This window comes from Labrus mixtus, chromosome 19 (genome assembly GCF_963584025.1).
Source record: "Labrus mixtus chromosome 19, fLabMix1.1, whole genome shotgun sequence".
Classification (NCBI taxonomy): domain Eukaryota; kingdom Metazoa; phylum Chordata; class Actinopteri; order Labriformes; family Labridae; genus Labrus; species Labrus mixtus.
In genome coordinates this window covers 24,263,648-24,286,842 of record NC_083630.1, presented here as the reverse complement: position 1 = coordinate 24,286,842, position 23,195 = coordinate 24,263,648, and the positions used below count along the sequence as shown (strand labels likewise).

General features: G+C 44.3%; 4 protein-coding genes across 5 annotated transcripts in view; 1 reads left to right on the top strand and 3 right to left on the bottom strand.

Annotated features, from left to right (window-relative positions):
* The window catches only part of LOC132994240 (Golgi reassembly-stacking protein 1-like), a 408,891-nt gene that overhangs the window by 80,467 nt on the left and 305,229 nt on the right, over window positions 1-23,195 (top strand). The window lies entirely within an intron of this gene.
* Window positions 1,965-12,334, bottom strand: LOC132994245 (glycogenin-1-like). Of its 2 annotated transcripts, none has more exons than XM_061064468.1 (7): window positions 12,178-12,334; window positions 10,366-10,501; window positions 10,101-10,275; window positions 9,564-9,726; window positions 5,296-5,422; window positions 3,369-3,585; window positions 1,965-2,779 (listed from the first exon to the last, which is right to left on the bottom strand). In XM_061064468.1, exons 1-7 carry the CDS (start codon window positions 12,182-12,184, stop codon window positions 2,633-2,635), a joined length of 972 nt encoding a protein of 323 aa, XP_060920451.1. In that variant the 5' UTR covers window positions 12,185-12,334; the 3' UTR covers window positions 1,965-2,632. The 2 variants fall into 2 exon arrangements, with proteins under 2 accessions (XP_060920451.1, XP_060920452.1); XM_061064469.1 differs by having other exon boundaries at window positions 10,366-10,495; window positions 12,178-12,319.
* cpb1 (carboxypeptidase B1 (tissue)) lies at window positions 13,766-20,175 on the bottom strand. The gene is made up of 11 exons (XM_061064457.1): window positions 20,025-20,175; window positions 19,365-19,440; window positions 18,887-19,011; window positions 18,656-18,755; window positions 18,449-18,550; window positions 18,244-18,348; window positions 18,041-18,151; window positions 17,845-17,935; window positions 16,829-17,031; window positions 14,905-14,989; window positions 13,766-14,120 (listed from the first exon to the last, which is right to left on the bottom strand). Exons 1-11 carry the CDS (start codon window positions 20,087-20,089, stop codon window positions 13,933-13,935), a joined length of 1,251 nt encoding a protein of 416 aa, XP_060920440.1. The 5' UTR covers window positions 20,090-20,175; the 3' UTR covers window positions 13,766-13,932.
* Window positions 20,841-23,106, bottom strand: agtr1b (angiotensin II receptor, type 1b). Its single transcript, XM_061064466.1, has one exon. The coding sequence runs from the start codon at window positions 22,601-22,603 to the stop codon at window positions 21,512-21,514; it is 1,092 nt and encodes a 363-aa protein (XP_060920449.1). The 5' UTR covers window positions 22,604-23,106; the 3' UTR covers window positions 20,841-21,511.

Below are 23,195 nucleotides of genomic sequence, written 5' to 3'. Positions count from 1 at the left end.
CAGGTAAAAGACCTTACTCATTGTTATGTTACAAAAAGCAGGTAAAAGACCTTACTCATTGTTATGTTACAAAAAGCAGGTAAAAGACCTTACTCATTGTTATGTTATATAAAGCAGGTAAAAGACCTTACTCATTCTTATGTTACAAAAAGCAGGTAAAAGACCTTACTCATTGTTATGTTATATAAAGCAGGTAAAAGACCTTACTCATTGTTATGTTACAAAAAGCAGGTAAAAGACCTTACTCATTGTTATGTTATATAAAGCAGGTAAAAGACCTTACTCATTCTTATGTTACAAAAAGCAGGTAAAAGACCTTACTCATTGCTATGTTACAAAAAGCAGGTAAAAGACCTTACTCATTGCTATGTTATATAAAGCAGGTAAAAGACCTTACTCATTGTTATGTTATATAAAGCAGGTAAAGGACCTTACTTATTGCTATGTTACAAAGATCCGGCCTATCCATCATGAGCACTTTAGCAAAGCAGCAAAAGTTACAGTGGTAAGAAAAAAAAAAAAAAAAAAATGCAATTTAACATAATTTCAATACAAAGCATGAAACTGATGTGCTTCATAAAGAGTTTATAGCTGTTGCTAATTTCCAACTCGTGTCCCCAGTTGTTCCTTTGTGTAAACAAACAGATTAAAATGTTCAACATTCAGTTACATAAAACCCCAAAACACGATATGAGGATAAAATACATGTACAACAATACAAATGTTATAAACCGGTTACCAAAGATATTAATTAAAAGTGGGTACAGCTCTGGCTTGCTTTGAGCATTTCACCTGTTTTTTTTAAAGATTTTAAGTTGCCATCATATTCGTCATAACATGGGGGGGGCAAAATATGTTTTATAAATGTTAACAAACTTTTTATAACTTCACATTTTGCACATTAGCTTTTTGCTGGAGTATAAATTGAAACAGAGATATTCACACAAATATATCGTAGAATCCACGACGTGCTGTTGTTACAACATTCAGACGTACGATTAAGATAAATAAATAACATCCTGTCTGAGCTAATCACTTTTAAAGTGACAGTCTCTAATTCAACGAGAGGGGCTTTAAATGTTTTGTTAGAATAGGTCAGAAGGTCACACGGACTTCTAAGAGATTAGAAACGTCTGCCAAAAGAAGCAAACCTGAAAAGTGTCCGGTGGTTAACGTTCTTACCTTTAAAATCCAGAGTTTGGGTAGAGATCGATAGAGAGATAAGACAGACGAACGTAGACGATGTTCAAACTCAGGCTTTAAAATATTCATGTGTATTAGTGTCAAAATATGAATAAATTGATGAACTAAGCCCATCAGTGTTTGAGTAACAAAACCAAGCAGCAAACCTCCGGTGTTGAAAAATGAATCCAATGCTGAAGTGTAACATCCTGCAGTTCCTGGAGTGTCCACTAGAGGCTGGCTGCAGAAGCACAGGAAGTCACATACACACCCATTCTAAAAAGTCTGTTTTTACAACAGAGATGAACATGTTTACAGCCTGGTTCAAAAAACCAAATAGGCGTGATTAGCTCATGTCTGGATGGACACACACTGTACGGGGGGTGAATGTTTTGATGACTCATCAGTTTTGATTTGATGAAGGATAAGAGTTATTCACAATAAGGCGTGTAGCTGACCTGATTGACAGGTGGGCGCGGTGTAACGGTTTGTCAGGAGGTTTAAAACCCGCCTCAGCTCCAGCTCTCAGCCTGTCGTTAGGTTGACTGAAAGTTAGACTGAGACAGCATTTCCAGCATGGAGACCGCCATCGATGGGACTCCAGCGCCCCCTGCAGGATCAGACGGGGGACGTCATCGATGGGACTCCAAACGTCACTCAGGCTTTGACCACAAATATTCAACAGTCTATGAACAGAACGCATTTGAATACTTCAGAACACATCAGCAGCATCAGCTCCACCCAGGCCTCCAAAATAAAGAAGAAAAACACCAGAACAAAACACTTTTCAATCTTTTAATATTTCCAGATGAAAGATTTAACGGTACATCTCACATACGTGTCAAGTTCAATGCAACAAAGTTAGAAAACTAAATCAGCTGGTAGTCTAGAAAAGAAGGATGATGGCACTACAGAGAGCAGAGACACTAAGGCACAAACGGCTCCATGATCATGCTAAGTGCTTCAATGTGTTAATAAATCCGTGTTAAACAGAGGCTCCTCGACTCAAAGAAAGTAAAGATATGAATGTTCAGAAGACTCCTCGATGACTGCGTCGTAAAAAAAATAAATCAAAATGATATGACTGTTAATCAACTTGTGTCAAACAAAACTGCTCAAATTATAATGCAGGTAAAAAAAAAAAAAAAAAAAAGGTGTAAGAAGTGTTTCCTGTTTGTCTTCACAGTGTGGCCGAACAGATCGCCGTCAGCCAATGACGGCGTTGCATAGACGATTACAGCCGCTCTCATTAGGTAACTTGTTCCTCCATTTAAACGGCTCTGTCTTTGGAGTGGGGGGGGGGGGGGGGGGGGGAATGGTGCTGCTGGTGCTGGGAGAGACTCGACTCTAGTTGATAAACAGGTGGACAGAAAAACCTGTTTTTTACTGCGAGACCGGTGGTGATGATGTTTTACTGAAAGTGCTCTTTTCATATCCCGCTTCCATCCCTTCATTTGAGGAAGGTGTCGAGCTTCCTCTTGATGTTATCGAACGAGTCCATTCCCATGTAGTCCGCTTGACCTTGTTCCCATTTCTGCTTCCGTTCTTCTGAGGACAGCTGGGCCCCGAGGGCCTCTGCGAACGGGCTGCTCTCACCCTGAGCGGGAAAAAAAAAAAACATAAATATTTGATCCAGCAGATGTCGCCCTTGAGCACCAGCATGAAACCAAAACAACTCGCGCTGCATTGTTGTGTTAGCATGCTAATGCTAGCGATCTTTATTCTGCTCGTATCTTCACACTGCATGTAAATTTACCTGAAATGAGCGTGATCTAGAAACACAGTTAAGCAGTGAGTACAGTATGTTATTCTTCTTTTCTCTAGTCCCTCAATTAAACAACTTTTATACACGAGGGGAGGAGTCAGCCGGCCGTCCGGGCGATGTAAACAAAGTGAAGATAGGACTCTGAAAACTCTGAAAACATCACAGACAGTGGGACTCGGGTGTTACACCCATTGTAGACAGTCATGACTCACAGAGTTATTTTCAGAGGAGATACTTGATTTATATTATATTTAAGGGTGAAACATATAAAGACTTTAAAGAGGAAACTAAACCATCGAGTCCCATTCATAACTGAACAACCAGGAAGCCTCGGCCCGTGTGGTCACTAAAGTCATAAACTGTAATAAAGTCGTTGATGTGACGTGTTTAAAACTTGACTTTGGATGATGTGTTTATTCACCTCCACACATCCAGAGTGGAAGGGCTGGTCTCCGTACTGCTCCTGCAGCAGGGGCACCACGGCGCTCGAGTACAGGGTCCACCAGTCCAGGAGGAAGGTGGGATGTGCGGTGGCCTCGTGCACGCTGCCTGAGATCTGTTTGGCTTTGGGGTCGAACGTGTAACTCCACGGCTTGGTCTTACCGAGGAAGTGGACCACCTTAGCGTTGCCGCCATATCTGAAAGAGTTTAAAGAAAGGAGAAAGATCGACATCTGAGCGACCTGATTACACACGCTGTGGTTAGAGATCCTGATAAATACTTATAAATCATTTCTAGGACCGGACCGATGTGGACTTTTGGGGCCAACACTGATATTAGGGAGGGAAAAAAAAAAAAACTCAGATACCGATATGTCGGCCTTCATCTTTCTGAGCTCTATACTCAATCTGTAGTGATAGATACATATAGATCCCCCCCCCCCCTTATTGCGTTGATCCCTCAGATGCAGTTATCAAACACTCGGGGAAAAGATTTATGACGACGACAAGATGGTCACTCGACTGGAAAATAACTGAGCATCACTGTTGTAATCCACACAGCGCCCTCTGCTGGTGAGCGCCAGAAAAAGAACTGAAAGTGTCACAATGAAACTGAAATGAAATGCTTTTTGACTGGTGAATAAATACAGTAACATCGGCAAACATCGGAGATAAAATTAACCGTTGTCTGCTTCGTTATTATCGGCCGGCTGATTTATCGTTCAGGCTCCAAAAGTTTCCATTTAATTTGTTGCTGAAGCCGATATTTAAGTTCAGAAAACTGGTTGTGCTGCATTTTAAATGATCCTAAGATGGTTCCACAAAGAAAGAGACGAGGTCAACTTCAGCATTAGCAGGTATGAGCTAATGCTAAACAACCATTTGTGTAATGTCTGGTACTGAAGATTTCATAGAAGTGAAACAAGGAGAGGAAAGACACCAAACCTCCGTCAGACAGCACAGAGCGTGAAAAAGAACATTTGAAAGTGAATATAAAGTACTACCTGATCACAGACTAGAAAACATCTTTGATCCAAAAAACGGTTTATACTTCAGCAAAATATGACGAAGCTGTTCTGTGTTTGTTCCTTCATGTGAGCAGCCAGAAGAAGTCCGGTCTCATGTTGACAGTTTCAATGGAACGAGTGTTATTTGTAGTTCTTGAAGCTTTGTGATCGTAGCTTAGCGTGTTTCAAACTGAGAGCTCAGGTGTCTGAGGTGGTTTAGATCCTGGACTACTTTATATTCAAACATGTGACTTCATGTCGCAGCACGCCAACACAAACAAGAGAGGGATTTATACTGAGTACTGGCAGACAGATCATGTACACAAATAAGCCTGAATCAGTCTCTGGGGGGGGGGGGGGGGGGGGGTGTTTGTGTGTTTGCCAGACCTCTTAAACACAACAACCAACAAGTCAATACATGTTTATCACCCTGATCTGGATGCCAGGGAATGCCAAAGCGATGATCTTGATGATGATTGTTTCTATGGAGAAGAGGCCTTGAGGATGGGGGGGATTTGAGGGGGGGGGCGCCGGGGGGGATTTACAATGACGAGTCCTAGAGGAGAACATAAAAGGTCTTTAAATAAACCTCGTCTATTTTGGAGTTTGGTTTCAGCTGTTGGGAGATCAGGGTGGATATCTAACCCCCCAGCGTCGAGGGGGGGGGGGGGGGGGGGCTCGAGCAAGAGCCGCTGGAATCTTACGGCTCATCTCGCTCGTAACTTGATGACATGTCACGGTGTGACTGCAGGTTCATGTGATGGGGGGGGGGGGGGGGGGGGGATCTGCTTACAGCTTTGGCCTTGTGTCTCAGACTCTCTTCTGGACGTTTACAGTAGAAAGACATTTAAAGTTCATGTTTAAAAACGATGTTTGACCTCCTCTTCAAACGGACACTCACTGCTTGAACGCCGGCAGGTAGGTGTAGATGGCGATGCTGCTCAGGTTGTAGATGAAGGGGAGGTGTTTGGATATGTCAGCCGTCGCCCAGGTGTTGAAGTAGCTGTTCAAAACACCTTGGTCTCCTCCTGGAACACAAAAGGAAACCTGCTAGTGTCACAGTAAATCAACTAAAAACAGGAATGATCAGTAGAAGTCTGCTCCTCTCTCTCCCCGAGCAGCTGACGGCTCCACAGTCTGCTGACAAACCTTTTTAACAAAGCCTTCTGCTTCTCATTTGGTTTTTCCTGTAGCACTTCAGATTTTTTTTTGCAAAAGTGTGTTACAAATGAAATGTTTTATTATTAAAAGTTTAAACTGTGAAACTATTGGAGAGAATCACAAACATCCTCTAAAGGTTAAAAGTTCATCTCAGCACAGATCAGCAGAAATACAATATCTGTATTTTAAATTGACTTTAGAGAATGAGGAACTGATATGATGACATAACAGGTCGACTGAGCTAATGAAGTGCAGCTCCACCGGCTCAGATTCTGACTGGACGGCTGTTTTTGAAAGAAAGCCGTGTGAGTCAGATGATCGCTCCACCTGTGACAGCAGCGTTAATAATTAAGACTTTCTGCTCGATCTGCGTTTACGTCAGCAAGTCTGCTGAGATCTGACGAGCTGATGGGAGTGATTTCCAACACGTCCAGAGCCCCGGGGCAAAGACTCACTTCCTGTACGAGCGACTTAAAAGTAAAAAGTAGGATTTGATGCAGAGCTCAGGCAGGGCGTGAAGCGTTTGTGAATCATGTGCACAGCAGAGATCTGACTGAAGCTGCACAGACGGTTCAGAGACAACATGTACAGAACATGTCTGTCACACGTGCTTTACTGTTGACACTCTACTCTGCACCGACGGCTACATACCAAAGATCACGGCGTGTTACACTAAAGTTCAGGTCTATATTTACATACAGTCTATAGGATGATCCACCCGCAGCAGTCGGATTTATTCATCTCATATCTGACAAAAGAAGGATCGGCTGCCGTTTGCTCCCTGAAATACGACACTAAGTTCGAAGTTCAAAATCTGCCCGGCAACAGCAGAAGCTGTTCTATAAGCTGCTGCTGTTATTAGCATGTTAGCAAACAAAAATGCTCAACAGTTTGATCAACTGTGAACACATCGTTCATACTGTTTTGAACCAATGAGGGAGATTCTCTTCACAGTAAATAAAGACTTTTATTTTGTTAAGTTCAGGAGGATTTAAGGTTAAGCTTTGACAAACAAAATGATTCTTATATTTAGAAATATTTTGTAAACATCGACACATTTTTGGAGCAGGAAACAGGAAGAATGAACTTCAAAATAAAAGCTCCGTACGTTTAAGTTTGAAATAAAGGAACTGTTTTTGCTGTGACAGAAGCTAATCGAGCTAGTGTTGCTAACATCCACGTCTGTGTTTACCCCGCCCCCCCTACCGATTCAGGGACAAACACCAGACTGCACCAAGTTGTTTTGCAACGTCAACATTTAAAAATCACTAACTTTATTTGTTGAAACTGTGCAAATCGATGAAGAAGGACCCCGTACATTCATACAAATTCACACCCCGCTGCCACTTTGGATAAACCCATGAACAAATAGAACATGTGGCTGCAGGAGCTGGGGATCGAACCCCTGACCTTCCAGTTGAGAGATAACCGACTCTACCACTGAGCCACAGCCGCCCCTAGACTAATGAATATTCAAACAGCGACCATCGTTTCAATGAGGCCATTCATGAGTTCTCAACCTCCAGTAAGAAAACTTAAAACAACTTTTCAAAAAGTCTCTCATCCTTGTGTCCCGGTGATCCGTCTGCACTCCCCCTCGCTCTGATTGGCTGATTCTAAAAGTGGGTGTAGCTCCACCGCAGAGACTTGGTGGTGAGGTAGTGAGTGTGAGTGTGTGAATTTGCACTTTTTCTCGCACACAAGCAGAACTGAAACGAGTCATTGTGAAAGCATTTCTTCATACTGAACATCTCCTCTGTTACATCATCACATCCACAGCTGACTCCACCAAAAAAACATGACACAGGCCTATTGACTATTCATGCTGAACCGCTTCAGCCATAAGCCAAATGGTCAGTCATGGGACGGACGCTGGCACAGGATGAGATGGAGCGGCCGTCAGGACTGTTTAACTCTGTGAGGCCGCAGAACTTCTTTAAATAAACACACAGAGCTGCTTGTTTGTCCGATGTCACCACAACCTCCACTCGGGGATTTTTGAGAAGTTAAGACGGGGGGACGGCGGGGGGGGCTGAGGATGTTCATTTTGAGGGGATGAGACGAGCTCAGTAAGAATGTGAATCCAACTCGCTGCCAGTTTGTTTTGGCGAGCAGACAAACAGTGGAGCTGCAGAGACGAAGACCTGAGAGCCTCTGGGGTTCAAAACACACAATTCAATATCTCCTCGTCTTTCCTCTGATTCTCCTCCAAAATCACAAAATGAAGCGTGACAAGAGAAACGAAGCGCTGCACGTGTGCATCGTGTTCTCCTCGACGTGGCAGTGAAACGCTAAAAAAAAAAAAAAAAAAAAAAAAAAAAAAAAAAGGTCAAAGCAACTTAAAAACTCATGCGCATCAAAAAAATAAGAGAGAGCTTTATTCATCAGCAGTCCATCAAGAGCTCCATCATCACGTCGAAATACGAGTTATTATTTATCAATTTATTGAACATGTTAAGAAAATAAAAAGGAAAAAACTAACTGGATCCATAGCAACAAATAAATAAGTCAAATAATAAAGTTCATGTTCAAAAGGGAGAAGAAGTTAAAAACTTTTCTGGACCTACTCCTTCAAGCTCAAATAAATAACTACAGTCACTATTTAGAGCCGCCTCCATAAATAAGCATTCAAAGTGTTTCCTGTCTTGTATCTTTTTGTTACCATCCATAACTGTTGTGTCTGGTATTAGATATAAATAATAACAGAACACTCCTCCTGTTAGTGGACGGACAATTATGTGTCTGTGATTGAAAACATTCCTGCCAACAAACACGGCGTCAGCCAGAGAGAGTTTGGCACGTGAAGCCGTGAATAAGAAAACTTAATTGGTTTTTCCGATGAACTCGCCTCGATGGAATCTGTCGCCGTATCAAACAGGAGAGAGAGACGCTCGTCATTTAGAGTTTCTGAAGTTCACCGCCGCTAACAAGCAGCAGACACACAAGCTCTACTACGAGACCTTCTGGATTGTGTTTATACAACAACTGTTTTCTTTTGTTTTAGGTCACAGCATGGAGAGACAACAATCAGTTTGTTTAGAGCCTCGCTGATATGAAAGAGCCAAAAACAGCTTGGAGTTTTATTAATCAAAGAAATGTTATGACGGCTCCGAACGGGAAAGAGAACAGATGGATGTTATGGGAATGAAAGGTCACGTTGAAACAATCACTGTGACTCAGTTTCATTCTTTATGCATGGGCGGGCGGGCGGACACACACACACACACACACACACACACAGTTTTATGTATGTCTTGAATCAGCTGTGTGGTTAACATGCAGCATGCTAACCCCCCTCCCGCGCCCCCCTCCCCCTGCAGGTACGGGCCAATGTTGTTCCCAGCAGCTGATCTGAGGAGAGCTGTTCAGTCAACTTGATCCCCGGGCCAAGAATACGACCACAATTCACTTACAGTACGCCTCTCCAGAAGAGCTGCTGAGTGTCAACCAGAGCTCTGTGCATAAAGAACAGGCCTGGGCCTCTCAGAGCCCCCCCCCCCCCCCGTCACACAGCGTCCAGCTCTCTCAGCTAAGTTATTCTCGCGGGGGGGGGGGTCCAGGGACAAGACTCCATACAGGTCTTAGAGAGAAAAAGAAAGTAAACAACCTCGCTTTAACATTGTGTTACCAAGAACGCCGTGTGACTGGAAGAAGGTCAGAGCTGAAATATCTGAGCAGGACTGAAGACATCAGCGATGGTCGAGTACCTGCAATCCTTCACGGGCCAGATCTTTAGGTTTCATGTATGAGAACACATGTTAGACACTAAGAGATGTTATTGTTTAAAGTGTGATTACTGTGAAGTCACTGAGGAAAGAGTCTGAGAAATAAATCAATCACTTTTATGTTAGCTGTTACGTTAGCATTGCTAGCCTGCAAAACAACTTTATCACCATCTTCAAAATACTGCCAAAAAACTGTCCAATGAGACGACATCGTTCTGCTTTTGCTCGCCTGTCAAACCCGTGTTTGAGGTGTTGTTAGTATTATTTATTCTGCACGACTCACCGTCGAAGCTGCCGTGTTCCGTGCAGTGCTGGAGCAGTTTTCCGTACGTCTCGTTGGAGGGACGGAAGACGAACACACCCGAGTTGAAGCAGTCGGGCCAGCCGGGGTCAGGAGCTGCCGACAACTCCTCCCGCTCGAACAGCTCGTCTATATTAGAGAGAACCTGGGAGGTCAAAGAAGAAACATGTTGGAGCTGTTTCACTGTTGTTAGAATGACTTTACTGATGTTGTTTATTCTACAGGTTTTATTTACAATAGATTTTCTGTTGTTTAGTTTTGCATTAGTATTTTTTTGTTAGGTGTTTGGGTAACACTGTGGGCACCAGAGGCAGGTAGAGGACCAGCATGCACCTGGGTGGGCCTATGAGAGGCAGCAGGAGATACCTTTGTTATCTTTCTTTAAATAAACCACCAAAAACCTGCAGAGCTCCTGCGTACATCACATCCCCCATGATGCATCAGTGCTCACTTGATTATGTTTGATATCAGTTGTTGACTCAGGTGTGGTGATATATGAATCTCCTGTCTCTCTCTCACCAGTGTGTCTGCGTCCATGAAAACACATTTGGAGTAATGCGTGAGGGTCCAGCAGTGGAGTTTGGTGAAGGTGACGCCCAGGTCGGGCCTCTTCATCATGGCCAGGTGAGCCGTGTCGCCGCTGTCCAGCACGTCCACCACCCGCACCTCGTCGAAGATCCTCTTCAGCACCGACCTCGAGAGTCACAACACAATCAATCACCACCAACATGAACAAAAGGAACATGAGTAAGAAGCAGAAACAAGATGGAGGGTTTCCACTTACTGGCAAGGCTCTGACACGTGTGGACCGACGAGCGCCACCAGCTTCTTGGTTGTATTGTGGTTACGGAGGGATTTGCCCAAAACCATGGCGCCCCGGGCGTAACTCTCATTGGTCGCCAACGTGACAAAAGCTTGGTCTGTGGAGGAAGAAAGACGCACAAACAAGTGATCAAAAAAACAACATTAACACACTGAGCAACAGAAGAAACCAAAACAAACATCTTGTTGTTTACAGTCACAAACATTTTGATGATTCACAAACAGCTGCAGAATTGATGCATAACTTCTCTAACAGGTCTTAAAATGTAAAAGCTATCAGGTTGGACATTCTGAATTTAAGCTTTGGTTCACCCATGTGATGCAACTCCACTATAGGGGGAGAAAAGACCCTCATGTAGGACAAAAACCATCAAAAGTCACTGATGTGAGGCTCTCATTGGTCGGTACTTTCTAAAAGTGAAATTATTTTTAGAACAAAATTCTCATTGAATGCATTTTTGCAGAAACAGAGACTGTTGGTTAAAGGTGTTCATGGTTCTGCATGTGGTCGTACAGCAGGTTCTTAAGTTTGAGAATAAACTAAAACGAAGTGCAGACCAGTAGAAGATCGTCAACATGAAATACCAACGCACTCTTCTTTAATCACTAAATGTTTTGGGGCGATCTCGCCTTCATCAACAGGGTTTTTTAAAACTCAGTTTTTTATGTGTTATGCAGCACAAAGCTCCTCTTTCCAGGTCGTAGTAAAAACAACTTCAACTCCACTTCAGTCAAACGGTTCAATTGTTGCCTGGCTTAATTGGGAAACTTGTCTCTCATGAGATGGTACTGAATGTCTCATTAAGGTAAACGCCGCTGGCTGCAGGGCGCAACGTTCAGGAAAAATGTGTGAGCTACCTGCCAAGTCAAGTTTCAGAACAATAAGTGGACTGTGAGAGAGAAACCTATAAAACCAGACGATGAAGTCAGCACGTAGCGGGGGTTGGGGGGTGCAGTTCGTAAGCAATGCTAATGCTAATGGGTTTACATTTCCACAACTGAGGAGCAGTCAGAGTTTAGAAAGCTGTCAGGGAAAGTTATTCCATCTCACTGGCTGTACATGGTGCCACACCCCCCCCCCCCCCTCCCCTCTCTCCTCTCTCTCTCTCTCTCTCTCTCACGCCTTCTTTTCAATTGGCCCATCCAGTGCTGTGTAGCAGTATATAATGCAGCCTTAATGCATTAAACAAAAAAAAAAAGGCAACTAGTGTCCACACAGTCTCTAAAAGTACAGTACATGCTGTACATCCCCAACCCCCCTCCTGACCCCCCCTCCTCCACTTGTGACTGCCATACAGTTAACAGTGTTTCCAAAGCAGAGGCTCAGGGACCTGAAAGAGGCCCCTCCAGAAGATTCATTCATTTATTCCATGCACAAGCTGCAAAGTGAGAAGAACAAACAGGTGTTTTGATTGGAGGTTCCTCACAGACTAATTAGTAGATCAGTCATGTCACTCATCATGTTTCATGACTTCCTACGTCATGCTTTAAAGTTAGCAGCTGGTCATTAAGATGGACAGAAGGAGACAGAATGTACTTCAGCTCTGTCTCCACTTCATGCTGCTGCTGCTGCTGCACGAACATTTACTGAACTACAGAGAGTTGAAAACCTGCAACACGAACGACACTTTAACATCACCTTTAAACCGGATACCTGATTGCACGAAAGTCCGCGAGATTTAGAAATTAAGAACTTGTCAGAAAACACGCGTTAGCTCCGTGGAAAAGAGAGAGAGGGAGTCAGCGTAGTTTAAAGAGTTAAAATGTTACATACCCGCCATGACTGAAGAAGAAGAAGAAGAAGAAGCCACGGTGTAGCCTGGGCTGGAGGACACAGCAGCTTTATGTGGAGAGAAGGACTGCCCAAACACACAGAGGTGGATTTATACCAGTATGACTGAAGCAGCGTCACATGACGCGACCCAACACACCCACCTGCTCCTAACACGAGACAACACCCCCCCCCCCCCCCCCCCCCCACGCGGGAGGTCAGGGGGTTCAAGAATGTAGTGTACATTTTAAGGCTTGAGGTTTGTTAACTTTTGTTTGCAATGGAGGAAAAAAGGCAAAAAAAACGACGCATGCGTCAGAAATAATTTTTAACATTCCCAGTTCATCATCCAGCATCCCTGACCTTTCAAACAGCTGCTCTGCTATGCAGCCACCACTTGTCTGGTGTCATCTCCCCCCGTGATGACAATGTAAAGATGGTGATGATGCTGTGATTTAGTGCACAGATTAGGAACAAGATGTTCTAAAATAGACGTTTGGGGAGTTTTGTCGCCCTCTTGTGGACAGAAGGCGAAACAGCAAGACTGAAAACACAAACAGAGCTGGTTGTAAAGGCCCCTGGTCCTCTTGTAAAGTGTGTTACACAACAGGGGATTGTTTTTTTAAGGTCTGGAGTACATCCCCAGAGCAAGAGGGGCAGTGTTGCTTTTATAGAGATACGACCATAGACTGTATATACAAGCTTTACTAAGGTGTTTTTATACTGAAATAAAATACAACATGACACCTTTAGTGATCCTCTACTTAAATGATATGAAGGTTACTGAGTGTTTAAGTCATTTCCCTTGATGCATGGATGTACATATGAACTAAATATATGTAGTTATATAACTGGTTAATTCTGTATCCCTCTACCATAAATGTTTCAGACATTGATCAGCGTCTCTATCTGACATTTATTTAATCAGCTGTTTGTTTTCTTTTTCTCATTTCTTTTGTGCATTTAACTTTGAGCTCTTCAGATGTCATGTCATTTCTTCAGTTACAAATAAAATAAAATGTGCATGTACCTTCTGCTTCTGAAATGTGTGCCATTGCTGCATGTCGGATCCCCCCCCCCCCCCCCCCCCCCCCCCCGCTGATTTTCTGGCTCCTTTTCTTTTTCTCCACTCGGGCAGATGCTTGGCAGAGTGGAGACGCTGCCAGGGAGTACTCTGTGGTCGTCAACATCACGTGCTGTGCTGCTGCATGGGCTAAATATCTTAAGAGACTGATGCTCCCAGCTCAACCGCTGGACCACAGCCAGCTTGACGAGAGGGGTCACCAGAGTTCAAAGACGATGATGCAGTAAATGAATGGATGCTTTCGGTTTCCTCTGTTGGAGAAATTGTGTCTGAGTTGTTCAGAGCAGCACACTGGATGATTTGCTCGATGTTTTCTTTGATCATGAAGGCAGCACAGAGGATTTCTTTCCTATTAGGGACGCTCTGTGTTCAGTGTAATCTGTATTTTATTCACCAAATATCACTGTTTTGATTTATATTTTAAAACAAAGAAACAACAAACGCCTGCTCGGTGAGACGATATATTATCATGTACACAAAAAAAAAAAAATGTGTTCAGCATGCAGGGATGGATCATTGATTTTATTGTTTGCACTCATCTTGACATTCTGTCAAACACAGCGAGGAAACATGGCGGGTGGTTGCCCGTATCCATGGTTACGGCCTTGAGAAGGCTGAGAGATTGGAGGGGCTGGGGGGCTGAGTTGGCGGGGGTCCTGGCAGTTCGGGGCTCCTTAATAGAGGTTCTTCTGCACGTGGGCGGCGATGTACTTGACGGCCAGCATGGTCTCCTCGCACGTGGGCTTGATCTGAGACTCGGGCAGCAGGAAGCCGTAACGACCGGTGTCACGCAGCTCAAAGGTGTAGGAGTACTTCACTCCCAGGTCGTAGGCCCAGTCGTCGGAGCCTCCGGCGGCGGGGTCTGAGGAGGGGGGGGGGATAAGGAGAGGGGGGACGTTTTCAGAATCAAATCAGCTGACGAGGTGAGACAGCGTGGATGTGTTCTCACTCAGATTCAGATTTTAAAATGTCAAAATAAACCTTTGTCTTCTCAACATGAGTGAAAACCATCGACCTTTGTTCCCTTTAGAGGTCAAGACTCTCAAAAGCTGATTCTGAATTCACACAAATTAACTCATTTTCATTCAAGGAAAGTTGGCTGTTAAAGGCAGGGTTGATCATTTTCTAAAACTAGCATGATTTTGAAAGTAGCATTCCCTCAGTGCTCCGTCTGCACCCGCCCCCTCCCCTCTGTGCTCCCTGTAAAGCCACGCCCCCTCACTTACATGCACGAGCGCCGTCTCTCCAGAAGTGGACCTCAGCTCATCTCTGTCATTGTGTAGAAACTACGTCGTCTCATGTCTCATTCAGCGGTCAGTAAACTCACAGTATAAACTCCTAAAGTCATCGGTGACGAGCTCTGAGTGTGAGCTAGAGCACGCAAGAGGTAGAGAGCGAGCAGGGAGACAGGGAGGCGTCTGATTGGTTCATCAGATTGATACCTCGTGGCAGACATTGGTTGAAGTTTTTACAGACTTACAAACTGATACAGATGATGGATTTTCTTTGTTCCTTTTTCAGAGAACCTGAGTTATTAATGTCTGTCAGGACCTAAAGACAATTTACACCAGAATCTTAAAAAGTGGATCTGGAGGAATATTACCAACCCTGCCTTTAAGCTTTGCCTCAATACAAAGTATACTTACAGATGGTCGTAGCGCCGGGTCCACTGGTGTAGCGGGTACCGTACAGACTGCGCAGAGCAGAAGAAGCTCCCTCAGCAACCTTCAGCTATGAGAAAGGGAAACATCAGAAGTGTTAAAGGACTGATCAGGAGGTATAAAGTTTGTAACTTATGAGCCTGTTTAAGTCCTAAACAGCAATATGACAAAGTGAGCTAACATTAGCCACCAAAGCTAACCGTATAATCCAGTAAAAAACATAACAGAGTGATGGATGCAGTGAACTATGTGTTTTATTTCTTGTGATTCCAGCGTAAGAACCGCCTGAGTTATTATTTATTTTTAAGAAATGAATTAGTCGTTCTTTAAAATGAAAACACTGACGGTCTAAAAGAACAAACCTAACCAACAATTACAACAAACGCTGGTTGAAGAGAATAGTAAACACATGTTTCTTCACTCGAACATCTACAAGCCATTACACTTCAAACAAAACATTTTTCTTAATATTACACAAAAGACTCAAAAGCTTCGGCGAGCTCCAGGAGGAAATGAAAAACCCCCGGGAGAAAAATGCACAAACAGGAAATTATATTTTCTTGCTGGAACAGACGAGCGATGACAGATCCCTGGAGATCTTTTGATGTGCAAAGTGTCGGAGGAGAGCTTAAATTACGAGTGAGTAATAGAGAGGCAGAGACGTGTGATGTGCGTCTGTCAGGGCGAGGAGCTGGAGCCGGGGTGTGAGTGTTGACTGTGCAGCCCCTCGGACACCCCGGTGAGAGGCAAAAAGAGCCATGAGGACGAGGCATGTGAGCGGGGGAGTCAGCTAAGTGTAACCTTTAGATAACAGGATTAATGGGACCGGGATGATTTCATGCTTAAGCTTTAAGAAAAACAACCTATAGAGACATTCGTTCAAATCAGTAAAGCTCCAAATAAAAGCTCATCCCAATTTAGGGCGCTGGCCCTTTAACTAGCCGGGTGTAGCTGCATGTTTTCAGAAATGAAGACAGCTCTCTTTTAGAGGCCTCGATGCATTTAGTGTTGATTTGTTTGTGCATCAAAAAATAAGAAGAAAAAGCTGCAGGACACAAACAAAACAATGAACGACAACAGTGGTTCTCAACTGGTGGGTGGGGACCCAGAGGTGGGTCGTGGAGTCATTGTGATTGGGTCAAGCATGTGTGTCTGGAAAGACACTTGTTTGTCTGTGAAGCGCTTTTTAAACACATTTTTTTTAGTTCAGTTTCTTGCCTCGTGTGTCACATGTTTTGTACCGACTGAGGTCCAAATTGCACAATGTTTTCAGTCGGTACAACTCAGATTGGTCGAAAAATATCAGAAATTTGGGTCTGTATTTTTTCAGGGAGGAGTTGGGTGTGGGTCCTGCCTGAGGCTAGATGAGTTTAGAACCACTGAAACTACAACATATGTGCAAAGAAAGACAGAATAATGCTCGTATGTGTGCAGGCTGTGAAGCAGGTTTGCGTGCTCAAATAAGTAAATTCCTTCACTTTTTTTTATTGATATTCTTATTTTGTACACACCTAAATATTCTTTCTGGTGTAAATCGTCTCTCTAGTCTTTGCTGTGCACAAGTTATGTTTGAAAGTTATTAAAGACCTGACTCATATTGACACCTGTCCCCCCCCCCCCCCCCCCCAGAGAGAAAACAGAAAATATCTCCTCAGTAATTAATTCAGAAACATGAACTTATTAAATGAGCTTTAAATTTAAGTAATTTTCCCGACAGATTAATAGTATTTCTTATCTGGGGACCTAAAGCATGTGTACACCAGGATCGTACATACAAGCCTGCGGCACCAGAGCGATGCATGTGACACTGCCATGATGTATAATTATATAGTCATTGTGACTGTCTGAGCATGTTGGTTTATACGCTCCCTGCCCTGATTCAGCTGTAGCAGAGATAACGCTGACTTACCAGCTCGCTGTGGTCAGCAGCCAGGGCGTAGGTGTAGGAGTAAGGGAAGAGCAGCAGCTGGGAGTAGGAGTGGACGGTGAGGTAGGCCTTGATTGTGGACTTGTTCCTGCGGATGAAGTTGGCGACGTTCTTGGCCTCGATCTCAGACTCGGGGGAGTAACCACAGAAGGTGTCGCTGCAGGGGTTTGAGGAGGCTCCCATGGCTGCATAAAAAAAAAAAAAAAAAATATCAATAGAAATATTTCTTAACTTTTTTGAAAGCTGTCTAGTTTTGCTTTAAGGTGCACATGGGGCTCACTTTATATAACTTAAGCAGCCTTAAAAAATCTCTTATTTGCTATCTTTTGTGGTTCCGAAGAAAATAACCCTGATGATATCATTATGATGTCATCGGGGCTGAAGTCTGTGTCAACGTGAAACCACAAATGTTCTCAGAATTTTCCCAGTCGTCATGAATTAAAATCAATTTTACCTACACTTTTGTTAAATGTTTTCAATCATTTGATTCATGTGGATTTTGGCGTCCCACATGGACTGGTTGTTGTACCTCTAATGTTTTTGTTGATCCTGTTCTTTACATAAATAGGTATTGTTTAATTGTTATTGTTATAAATGGAGAGATGGATGGATGGATTGATGGATGGATGGATGATGGATGATGGATGGTGGATGGATGGATGATGGATGATGGATGGATGATTGGATGGATTGATGGATGGATTGATGGATGGATGGATGGATGGATGGATGGATGGATGGATGGATGGGCATTTGGGTGATAACTAGTGTAACATGGGTCGCTACCAAGTTGTATCATTGGAAATGTAGGATTCATGTTTGTTTTGGTGTGACTCATACTTTGCTCTAAAAATCCTGTTTTTACCCCCTCTAAGTCTAATGCAGATATTTTTGGCCCTTCTTGTTCAAATCTCTTCAACACTACTCTTTACAGTGGAGCTATATAAAACTGTTGGAGTGCCAATTCAAGATAAAACCGTGCCTATTGTAAGACTTACAGCACCAGCCAGCGTCAAAGTTCCTGTTGGGATCAGCTCCAATGCAGCTGGATCCAGATTTCCTGGAGCGAGTCTTCCTCCACATCCTGTTCTAAAATCCCCAGAGCGCACAAAATAATCATGTCAGACAAATTGTTTTTTAAGATAAACAATTGGTTATATTCGGTCTGACTATTGTAGGGGTTGTGTAACATACGCTCTTGTGGGTGTAGTCGTAGCCGTCGATGTTGAAGACTGGCAGAACATAGACGTCCATCTGGTTGAGCAGGCTGGTCATCTGAGAGTCGCTGCCGTAGGTGGAGAGAGCCTGAGAAAGAATTTTTAAAAAAAAGCTGTGCTGTGAAAAATGGAAAACTCTTTAATGAACTCCTCTAACGTCCACCCAGGTGTCTCTCTTACCTCCTTGACGAACCACTGGCAGAAAGCGGGAGAGATCCACTCTCTGGCGTGGATACCACAGTCCATGAAGATAGCGGGCTTGGTGGAGCCGGACTTCTTTCCAAGCTGTGGTTGTCAGAGTAATCACAAAACACTTAGTTAGACGTAATTGGTGGTAGTGCATATCCAAAAATGAATCAACACAGCAGGCGGGTTGATTAAATACCTTGAGGAGAGTCATGGCGCGTCCCTCGTAGGTGTTTCCGATCACCTGCTTGCTGATCAGATTAGAATTGGAGGAAGCAATGGAGGCGATCCAGGACTGGACCTGAAATTAAAAAACAGAGAACAAATACAAAATAGTTTAAAAATAGAAAGAAAAAGTAATCCATTCAGGGTAAAGAGTGTCACTGATAATCCGTCTGGATCTTACTTTGTCCCAGGTGTTGTACTTGGTGTAGCTGTGGGTTCTGGGAGATTGTCCACTGTCAGCCTGGCCATCAACAGCCTCCTGCAGATCCTCAATAAGAACCCTTTAAGAGGGATTCACAGGAGAGAAAAACAAATGTGAAAACACTGCATGTGTGAAATAAAATGCCTGCATTTTTAAAAGTGCAACTGATTGTTGAATGATTTAATTTTGCATCTCAGTTTTTTGTCGTACTCGCTCTGCATGTCGCTCTGCTGCAGCATGGTGTACACCATATCGAGGTAGATGGCGGGCACATGGATATCCACCTCGATGTCGATGGTCACCAGCTCAGGGCTCTCGGGTTTCCAGAAGTCGAGCTGCAGAGGGCGCCAAAGCCAAACAATTGAACGTTTGGAGCTTGAAAACCTACTACAACAATTCAGCCTCTTTCTTTCTTTCTTTCTTTCTTTCTTTTTTAGTGAATATGCCAAATATCGACTTTCCAGGAAGGAAATTCAAAAGGTTCTGTGAGACACAATTTGCAAATCTGAATGGACATGAAGTGAATTAGAAGAAAGAGCCTAAAACATGATGTCCAATTTAGCCTCTTTTATCTTCAGCAAGCCAATTTAACACCTGCAGTGACAGCGAGGATAGTGTCATAAGATTTGTGTGTGTGTGTGTGTGTGTGTGTGTGTGTGTGTGTGTGTGTGTGTGTGTCAGCGCAAACCTCAATGCTCTTGGCCAGGTCCTTAATGAGGGTCACATGCTCATCAAGTGTGGGCTTCAGACGGAAGACTTTCTCTCTAGTGTGAAAAAAAGAGGGAGGAATCACGATTAAATCTCAACACTCAAAGTGATATGATTCACATTTCTGAGCGTATTTCTTGTTTTGTTTTTTGTAGCATTATCTGACTCTAGCTTGTTAATTTCCACCATCTCGGTGTATTTCACAATAAAAGATGTGTATAAATTGAGTAGCAACTGCCTGACAGCCGCTGAATGGTTGTACATTTGAAGCCTTTCTAAAAATACTAATGAGGAACTTTTGGGCAAAGAAGTCTGCAATTTCATGAAATTTATGAACTAGATATTTAAAAAAAAAGAGTAAACAAGTCTTAGTAGAAGTCTTAGTACATTGTGTCATTTTGCAAACACAATGAAAAACCATGATTAGCACCACAGTTTTTATATTTTCAGACTACAACTCTGCAACTCTTACATGTGATTTAAGACATAATGCATAAGGAAGTTTATTGCCTTTGTAGTAGTCTACAACTAAATTCAGTACGCCATTCTCAATAGAAGCAGCGTTAAAAATCCACAAAAACACAAAACAAGAAGACAAAATTGGTAGAAACATAATGTTAGTCAAAGGTGAGAGATTTACCCCTCGAAGTGTGTGACATCAGCCAGGGCAACAGCCACCAATCCGAAAAGCAGAAGGATCCTCATGTTGGCAGTGAGGTTGCTCTCAGCCCTCGACGGCCTTTATAACCCCCCGACCTGCTGCCCCATCCACCAATCCCCGTCCGTGATGATGCAGCGTCATGTTATCATGCATCCTCCCAAAGAAAAAAGTTCCCGTGCAGCGCACCTGTTGCTTTCAGGAGTCGATGATTAATAGGTGCTGAAGGCGCTCGGGGGAAATTTTGGGCCAAGGTCACTTGATTATGATTCCTTAGAGCGCTGATCAGCTGTTAATTCTGAATGTTTCTGCAGCTTATGACACCTTTCATGAGTAATTAAGATCATGTGTTTCTTCTTATTTCATTATGAGATCATCAAAAAATACAACTCAAGACTTTAGATTCTTTTGATTTTATTCATATTCTCATCTTTTCATATATTCACAAACTGTACACTTACACAGAAGGTAAAAAAAAAAAACAATCTATCAACATGTTTAAATACAACAACAACAACCACCAGATATATTGACAATAATCACACGACCTGGAGTGATTCATTTGTACAGCATGTTTCCCTCCCAGAACATTTCAGCATTTCTTTGTATCATGCAAACACGAGGAGCATGTATGTGGACATGATGACCACTTACAGTACAGCAGACTCAAACATGATGGGGAGGGAGGGGGGGGAACTCACATCACATTTTAAGGCTACACTTCAGCTTCCAATTGTTCCAGCTGCTGGTGAAGCAGGAATAGGACGCTTCTTTTTTTTTTGGGCGGGGGGGGGGGGGGGGGGGGGGGGGGGGTCTTAGCTGAACACTTGATCACTGTTTCAACCTGCTGAGCACACAGAGCCGTTATCAGTGGACGATATAAAGTATTGCGCTGTAAGCAGAATCCTGCAGAATATGCATTTATTTGATAAATAATGGGATAAGCTATGCGTACATATGGAAATGCTCCATTGATATAATACATTTATGTCGGGGCGATTACGTTCGTTTCATAGGGCGGGGATACGACGACCATGTGTGTTGCATGACATGACAGCTTGTGAATATCAAACCTGCAGATAAGCACTGTACAAGGTCAGTAAACGTCTCGATGACATCATGACATGTTTTCAATAATTTTTTAAAGCTCCTGTGAGGAATTTTTTTTGATTCATGTGGATTTTGGCGTCCCACATGGACTGGTTGTTGTACCTCTGATGTTTTTGTCGATCCTGTTCTTTACATAAATAGGTATCGTTTCCAGGGGAAGGAAATGGATGGATGGATGGATGGATGGATGGATGGATGCATGTCTCGATGACATCATCACAGAGGGACATGAAAACAACAATTTCAACCATTCTGCATGTTGGGTTTTTTTTAAATCGTTGAATGTCTCCGTCCCTCGCTCTTTAACTGCAGACGGGTCGAGCGGGGGAGAGTGAGAATGCCCCCCTCCTTTTTTTTTATCACTTAACATCGGAGGACGCTTTACTTTTGATCGTGAGACTTAACGCCTCAGAGGTCCTGAAAGAGAAGCCGCTCACCTTGGAGCTGATGCTCGGGTGGGGCCCCGTTGCTCCGCGGGGCGAGCAGCGCAGCAGACGCAGCAAGTTCCTGCGAAAGTTGCGCCCGACGAAGCCGTACACGATGGGGTTGACGCAGCTGTTGAAGTAGGCGATGCAGATGGTGAAGGGCATGGCCGTGTCGATGATCTCCAACACGGCGCAGTTGTCCTTCAGGATCAGCTGCGTGAGCACCTGCATCAGGTGGAACACCTGGTGGGGCCCCCAGCACAGGAAGAACGCCAGGACGGCAGCCGCCAGCATGCGCAGCACCTCGTCGTCACGGGAACGAGTGCTCTTCTGGATCTGCCTCGCCCCCACGAGCGCCCGTCCGATGAGGCAGTAGCACGTGATGATGATGACGAAGGGTACGAGGAAGCCCAGCAGGCTCTTCATGAGGTTGATGGCGAGCCGGAACTCCTTCAGCCTCATGGCGTCTTCGTTCTTCGGGTGCAGAACGCCGCACACCGTGGTGTTGTAGTTCTTGATGTGGTGAATGTCTCGGGTCAGCGCCGTGGGAACGCTCAGCAGAAAGGCGAAAAGCCAGATCACCACGCAGGTGACGCGGGCGTACACCACGGTGCGCAACCGGCGCGATCGTACCGGGTGCACGATGGCGAGGTAGCGGTCGATGCTGAGCGCCGTGAGGAAGAAGATGCTGGTGTAGAGGTTGAACATGACGAGGCCGGCGCTAGCCTTGCACAGGAATCCCCCAAAGGGCCAGTGGTAGCCCGTGGCGGCGAAGGTGGCCCACATGGGCAGCGTGGTGAGGAAGGTGAGGTCGGACACGGCCAGGTTGAGCACAAAGATGTTGGCAACCGTCTTCAGCTTCATGTAGCAGTAGATGACCGCCACCACCATGCTGTTCCCCACGATGCCGATGATGAAGATGCAGCCGTAGACGATGGGCACCAGGGTGAAGATCAGTTTGTGACTTCCAGACAATCCACATTTCAGCTCGATCCCGTCTGTTGCTCCCGCCGTTCTGTTCTGCATTTTCTTCTCTTCTTTCAATCCCAGGACTTTAGAAAACGGGGGGCTCCAGCAGAGCGACCGATATAGGCCTTGGGGCGAGGGAGGGGGGCCTCAGCGAGTCCTATAAAGGAAACACAACAAAAAAAAAAAAATGTCACAGGCAGTCAAGGGGGAAGAGGCATCATTACCGCTGGCATGGCCCATAAACGCTAATCCACACGAGCACCCATGAAAGTGCTCGCCCTACACCAGCTCATTAAAGACCTGCAGTCCTGACGCTATCAGGAGCCATGGGAAGCAGATGTTGTATGTTATTCAATATTCCAAAAGTTTTTGGTTCCATCGTTATTCAGACAGTCTGCGCTCGCCATGCTCCTTCAAAATTGTCTCTGGGCTAATGAACGGGCCGTCCATCTGGGTGGACTGTCAGCACCCGGAAGGAGAACATTTATGCCCCGTGTTACGAGCGGTGTTAATGAAGACTGCATGGCAAAGGACGAGCTCAGATAACAACTCCATTAAACACAGAGGGAGAGAGAGAGAGAGAGAGAGAGAGAGAGGGAGAGAGAGAGAGAGAGAGAGGGAGAGAGAGGGAGAGAGAGAGGGAGAGAGA